At 43.2% G+C, this 7,588-nt stretch overlaps 1 protein-coding gene across 1 annotated transcript in view; it reads right to left on the reverse strand.

Annotated features, from left to right (window-relative positions):
• Positions 1 to 5,369: 5,369 nt before the first annotated feature.
• The window catches only part of T265_13609 (hypothetical protein), a gene marked incomplete at both ends in the record, with an annotated part of 26,773 nt that continues 24,554 nt past the window's right edge, over positions 5,370 to 7,588 (reverse strand). Inside the window, one exon of the mRNA XM_009169665.1 lies at positions 5,370 to 5,540. Coding sequence (XP_009167929.1) covers positions 5,370 to 5,540 — 171 coding nt within the window. The remainder of the gene's footprint in view (positions 5,541 to 7,588) is intronic.

A 7,588-nucleotide genomic window follows, 5' to 3' on the forward strand; every position in this document is an offset into this window, starting at 1 on the left:
GCCTTCCAGGATGAGGACCACGTGGTCCTCACTGTGCGTGGTTAAAGACGCTGCAAGGTATGGCTGCTAATCCATGTCAGTGGCGTTCTTGTTGTCAATTTCTATCCAGATTGCCTGAATGAATGTCTAGAGGCTAATGCACTTCAAAATGATTGTTGTAGGCTTAAACTTAATTCCTTCCCATCCTTTTTTATGGAGCTTTCAAACAAGGAATGATCTTATGCCAGCAAAGCACCAGTGTTGAACTCTGAAGTAAAACTACCGATGGTGATGATGGCCCTTCTGCGGGATCTCAAAATTTTCGAATTTATTTACAGATCTGCATGGAAGTCCAGGATGCTCTAAGCTGAATAACTATTTTTCCTACGCTGTGATGCTCAATGATCTGGCGGTCCCAAAACGTGTAATATCTTTGGACCGAGCCACATAAACTCCACTGTTAGTTGAAATTACACAAACAATGTAGAGTTGATATTCTCAGATAACAAAACGTGGTAATGGAAAATCGGACATACACGTACACGAGGCAATGACCATTCAGTATACTGTACTCGCTGGATATTCTTTGATAAACACGGTTCAGATCATGCAGCATACCGTTCAACCTCAGTCAGCCAAGTAAGATTATGGAACTGGCGGACGTTTAGAGGCACTAGTATATCTGGTATACACACTAAGCACTCCAGGTGTCCTTCTCCCCGGTTTATATGGAAATCATGGGCTTTTGGCTGTGTGGCCTATCGAATTCCAAATTAACATCGCTCTGCGGTCCCCGAATTCCAACCTGGTTGGAGTGCACACATGAAAATGCGCGAAACGTGTGTGGTACTAACTGCAATGCGTAGAACTACGTCGGCATGGTTAACTCCCCCGACCTAATCTTGAAATGGATGATGGCCGTTTGCTGTTTTTATGTCCTATTACATCAGCAAGGTCTTTTCTGTAACAACTAGCTAAATGCATGACCTCTGGGTTTAACCCTTTAGGCTGGAAGCATAATCATTTTCGAGTTATTTTCCCAGCAGCAACTGAATGCTGCAACTTGCAAACTCCATCCGAGCGGGGCCCATTATATGTACACTCTTGGAACCTTGGCGTTTGAATCTCAGAACCCAAAAAAGACAGAGAAGTTGCCAGAACATTTGGATTACACATACTATTCCTGGCACTGGGCTCAGGATATTGTGGTTAATTGACTCGCTTTCAGGGTATATGTGCTCACCAGAGCCAGCCTTCCTTATGTATCCTTTATAACTTCCGTGCACGGGTGCATCTGGACCGCTTAGACACATCCATCCTCATAAATGTTCATAGAGTATAGCAAGCTGTACGGAAGAGGTCGGGTTCGAACCACGGACCTTCTGGCAGTAAATTCGCGCTCTCGAGTCACCTCGCCCTGATAGTTAAACATGTACACATTTGGTCTGCATAATTCCCATAGTTTCTGCTGAAGTAACCAATGAAAATGTGAATGTGGAACTGGGTAAATCTCGTACATCAGTCAGCCGCAAGCTGTTCTGTCGCACTGTTTGTGTGCGTTGCATTTTGCTATCAAAACAACGCATCTATTGTGTTTGGTACTCGGAGTTCATTTGTATCGAAAACTCTAGGTGCTTTGCATCCTACTTCCCGACAGCGTCTTGACCCGTGCACGTGACTGCGTTGAATTTTCGCAGAATATGGTAGTTGAAGGTGGAGGATGAAGAAGTATGGTGGACGAATGAGACAAATACCAGTGAAAACATTCACAGTCATGTGGCTTAACATCTTGAAATTCACGCCTTTGTGGTTTGAATCTGAAAGCAGTTTCTACTATCGGCGATGAAGAGGGATTGGTGGATGGATTTGTGGTTCATGAACCCTTGTAAAAATAGCGACTTTCTGACAAACCAACTATTAACTAAGAACATCTAACACAATGTACATTCTGTCCAATCGTTTTCCGACAGGGAGCAGCACAAATTTTCAACCACATGGTTTGCCTCAGCTGATTGTTTTACAGTCACGAATATGGAGTTAAGATCAAAGTCCTAGTCTACAGTGCAAAAAGTTTCCAAAGTCTCAGTGCCTCACTTGTGCTACCAAGTGAAAAGTCTTTTCGCCATCTTCGTCATTTCCGTCAAGCTAAACGATTGTCATACGAAACACCGTTGAAAGTTTTTTTGCCCAGTCATGGAAACAATGAACAGAAGTAAATCTTTTCCCGAACCCATTTCAATCCGTCGCCAGATTAGGTAAAATGTCACCAAGTTGTGAAAATATTCTTTGCTCTTCTTACCGTTTCCATGATGCAACAGAACTTCGACTTTTCAAAAAGCATTTCTTAAGGTAGAGGAATGAGTGAAATTTGAGACTCGTCTAGTTAACGAAGCGTAACGTATGCGTGCATGGGGTGTGCCAAAAAAGTTTATCTTGGCACATGAGACTGCTGAACACTCTTCAATACTCCATGACCGACTTTGTCCTTCCTTTAGCTCATCAGGCAAGCTTATTTTGACACAGACATCAAAGAGCAAGCAAGCGGTGAGATACACTCAGTTTCAAGTTAAGTAGGTGAGATCCACTCGGATCACTCGTTTATGATATCCTTCAACTGGGTGTGCTGAACAGACATCGTCTCACGTCTACGTTGGCACGCTATTCAACCAACGTGTTTGGGAGAACTCTATGGATACTGCTTCAGCATTCGTGACTCTAACTCACTTAGCTGCTATTGTACGCGATACTTCAAACCCTGCCAAGTTCTAGTCTATTAACAACAGCTGAAACATCATTCAGACCGATTAAATGCTCGCCTACTGTAAGCTCTCGATCTGATCTACCCCAGAAACAATTTCAAACATAAGATTCTGCTGGAAAGTTGAGAACGGAGACAAGATTTATTCCATGGAACTGGAGCCTTGACAATTTGATATTCTGGTTCACCTTTCAGCGTGCCAGACAAATTCGTGATTAGCCTGCTTTAACACGGTGATGGAGAATTCAATTTCACATGCTTAGCGGTTATGGAGAAGACCACTGGAAGCATCGGCGTCGCTAGCTAAACTCTCTCCTAGTCACTCAGTTGATTTATTGTGGCGTACTGCCTGCACCCGAGTCGAATATAAACCCACTCTGCTGTGACCCATTGCCGTATAAGAAACACAGGACAGACACCGGGGCTTAAGTTCTCTATTATATCAAGTGAAGAAGAGAGTGATAATGCAAAAGACGCAATGAAAACAAGCAGGTAATTCCCAAGTGAACAACAAGAAGACGCTTAGTTCGGCCAAATGCCGACCAACATAGAGGAAAACGGATAGCGAAGCAAGATGTCTTATCTGACTGCTGTTCCCGCTGCAATGCCTGATGCCAGAAAAAGAACGAATCGACAAGGAACGCAAAAGTTTCATTGCAACACGCGAGGCGTGCAAGTGCAAATTTACAACGGCTCCGCGCTATTTAAGGAGCACTTTCCGACATTGATTTAGGCTGTCTGATAGGCGTTAAATGAACTCCCACCAACACCTTCTATGAAATGCCTAAACGCTGATCGTATTCGGTCGTGCTTCTGTGGCGTGCCTGAACACTCATCGGCTTTTGCTGAATGGTTGATTGACATGGATGCCTGCCGGCTTCCCCACTGAGATTTTGGTGGAGTTTTAGGGTCTCAGTGGTTCCGGAAATTCTAGGGTTATATTCAGGAATCTGAACTTCCTGATGCAAGATGAGTGGGTGTTTATGCGAGTGTAGAGTCTCAGTAGCGGTGTTCTGATGTGGAGCCTTTCATGCATTCAAACATTTACCTTTCCCACTCAGTTGTCGTCAGCTGAAAGGAAATCAACTTTAACCTGGATTTGTGCACCAGGGGACAATGGTCTTTGATGGGAGTTTACTTCTCTGTAAAGGGTTTCTCAGGGGTAGCACAAGTATGCCTCCTCATATCACTAATAAAGCTTATGAATAGCCTCTAGGTGAAAAGCAAGCCGTACCAGTTGACCAGGTCCAACTTTGTCACTGCATCATCCCAAATATCACTTGTTAATGCGGTTCGTTTGGCAGCTAAAAACTCGATTTTTGAATTGTGTATAAATTTATCGACAAATCCATCGCCAAAGCCTCGGGTAGATTAGCCACGCCAAAACTGACCTAAAGGCTAAGCCAAATCCACGCCCTATAAAGATGATTCTTTGAGAAAGCACAGTGCGGCTTTCATCTGTGAGAGGCGAACGAGAATGTAGGTTAGGTTTCAATACGAAATGATCAACAATCTCCGTTTGTTTCATGTATTCCTTCGTTTATTCTGGCATGACCATAAATATCGCTGTTACCAAGAGAATATCACGAAGAACTATTAGACGATCAACCGGCCAAGTCACTCAACAGCCCTCTTCACTGCCCCACAGCATCCAACTAGATGCGAAATGGGGGGAGGCGCAGACAACCAGTCGTTCGTTTCTCCACGTTTTTGCGTTTCACTAACCAATCTTCGTAGTATATATCATTTTTCGCCCTTATTTTAACCATTAGATATGTACTGACCTGATGACGAGATCCCGAAAACCTTAATGTTCGTCACTGTGTTATTAGACAATTATTGCATGATTACCTTGGTCCTCGATCGAGTTACACAGCATTTTGTCTAGTGGAGGATTAGTCGTGAAATGCAAAAATTCAAGCTGATCAACCAATTCAGTCAGGATCGAAGAAAGTCTGCCGGAAACTTGAAAAGCTTACCTACAATCGTAGATTATCACGTGTCCGCAGGTTATTTCATTAGGTCCTGATAAGGTCGCTCATTGGGTCATGCAACTAGGAGCCTTCTATTTCCAGATTTTGTAACAACAACATTATTGGACCTGTTAAAACCTTCATTGAAAGCAAACCAGTGGGAGTGTTAACGTTTAGGCCCAATCATCCTCCATCTCACCGTCACCAGGTATTATCTGGTGGTCCCGTTTTAAGAGGTAATTAGTGATCATTTAAGCGGTACCAAATTATTAATGGTAAGAAACGGACCACAGGTATCCTGAATAAGTTGACAATCGTTTTGAAAGTCATTCACTTTTCGTGTGTTCGAAATTCGGTGGTAACATGATTGATGCGCAGGATTTCGGACAAAAGTGAACACTATTCTGAGTGGTGTACCAATGACCGTTTCCACCGAAATAGTGCATCAAGCTTTTCGCACCGACAACATCCCTAACAAAAAGGCGTAATATAAAACGTAGCTTAAATTTTTATCTCATAAGCTTTGTGAGAGATTCTTTTCTTTTTTGAAATCTTGTCGAATATTTATGAACACTATTTTGTATGCTTTGTATCCAGAGATGAAAGTTATCTTATTGGAGTATGCATATCGTTCTGTCACTTGGACGACACTTTTCTCGTTAAACGTTTCCCGCATACTGATCCATAAAAACTTGTGTGTGTATCAGTGGGTTATACCCGTAGATGTTGACGAACTCGTTGATGCATTGGGAACGCGTTTGATAGTGGTCATCGCGTGAGCTCAGCGCAGCGGTGCAACCATGACACGGAAAATAGGACTCCTTCAGCACCTGTGGAAGCAAAAGATAGTTGTGTGACAGAGGGGAAGAACACAATTTAGCAGCTTTAATTAAAAGATATGGGACACAACACCGGAAAATAAACCGAAACGGTAACTTACGCCTCATCACATTAGTGTATCAACAGCAAGTACTTAGAATTCCATGGAAGCTCGGCCCAAACAAGAAACTTCTTGTTCCGTGACAGAATTTCATGATTAGACAGCAGGAACTGTAGATTCTCCCAATACTGAACGAATCACTAGGGCTTTACTTTTGCAGTAGTCACCTCCAAGAGAGGACCTTCAAAGAGTCTATTAGCTTCCAGGGGAGAAAAAACTGGCATGGTTGTCGTAGAAAAATCTAATGGATCAGGGTGCAAATAAGGTGATGTCCGTGGTGTCGTTTCCAAATCAGAATAAATAAATTAACGTGACAACACACTACTCATAAGGTTTCCGAAGAATTTCCGATATCCCACTGCCGGTTTTGCCCAGCTCGAAATCCATCAAGCAAGGGAATTTACCGAGCTTCCATCAAGACAATGTCCCAACTGAAAACCAGGTTGTACATAACTGACGGGATATATTCGCCTTGAAATTACCTCGGTTTTAACGAAAGCATAAAATGAAGCCCTCGTCCATTGGGTCTTAGAAACCTAAAATGTGGTGCGCTGTGTCGAGGAGACGTAAGTCGAAATCTGAGCGTCGTGTCAAATGAGACATGAAGTCGTCTCATGTATCCCACTCGGCTGAGGAATTTCATAAACAAGAGGTCGGTTGAATCTCGAAGTTATCCCTGGCTAACGCAAGTGGTACATATCAGGATTGCACACCTCGACAGCCAAAAGGATGTAGAAATGAGTTATTCTGACGTGGCTACTATGACAAGACCAGGAGTATAATGTGATATCACACATTACAGTTAAGCTGAAAGTTGATTGCTTATATTTTGCGCCAGCTGGGAGTTCCAAAGACAGGATAAACAACTAATACTAATGTCATGAGAACAATGAAGGCAGTGAATAAGGCATGTTTTCTACAATTGTTCCCCTTGGCTAATGCATCACAATTTCATATGACACCAGAAATCACGTGGAAAAGGTTAAAATCGGGGCTACATACACTTTGGAGGAATAGAATTCAAAGGAAATGGGTTTGAGTGAGCTCTGGGTGAATGGGTCACAGAATCAGGTTTGTGACTTCACTGTCAGACAGGCGTGTGGGACCGGAAGTTTCGCAGGCCACTTCAAGTTCAGAGGTCACACAAGTTTCTTTTGGACGCAAAGTTGTGGATTCCAATCGCCTCTGAGATCGATACTAGTCTGAATCATACCAGTCGGGATCGGTTCAGAGGTAGGCGGTACATGATAGTTAAGGCTTGTTCTTTGTCGATGACGTGGCTGGTTTCGGCCAAATGTGATGAAATTGCACCTGAGCCTGGTTTCTTCCAACTACCACTCAGAGATACGGGATTGTGTCCTCGCTTCCTGTCCGACAAATGCCTTGTTGTACGACCAACGTATGATGCTTGACACGAGCGTACAAATGAGTTCACATAAAAGCTGGTGGTAGAACGTGGCAATTTGTCCTTCAAGCGGAATTCGATAGTGGAGCTAGAGTTGAAGCTCAAACACAGATTAGCAGCCATGTATGCCGTATCAACAGGGTTTCTGATCCTTCTGGTAATTAGTTCAGCAACATATAGACAGGCTTCTTCCCAAAAGAACATTGTGTAGGTTTGTGCTTAAAGGATTCCATAGTCTTGAGTAGGAAGGAACCTTTCAGGATATTCGTTCTGTAGGAATGTGTGCCCCAAGAGCATTACTTCCCCCTCTAAATTGTCAGGGGAGCATACCTTCACTGCTCTCTCAGTTAAGCATCTAGTTAAATTATACTTTTGATACCACATACATGGCTGCTAATCTGTGTTTGAGCTTCAACTCTAGCTCCACTATCGAATTCCGCTTGAAGGACAAATTGCCACGTTCTACCACCAGCTTTTATGTGAACTCATTTGTACGCTCGTGTCAAGCATCATACGTTGGTCGTACAACAAGG

Source organism: Opisthorchis viverrini (assembly GCF_000715545.1).
Source record: "Opisthorchis viverrini unplaced genomic scaffold opera_v5_83, whole genome shotgun sequence".
Taxonomy (NCBI): Eukaryota; Metazoa; Platyhelminthes; class Trematoda; order Opisthorchiida; family Opisthorchiidae; genus Opisthorchis; species Opisthorchis viverrini.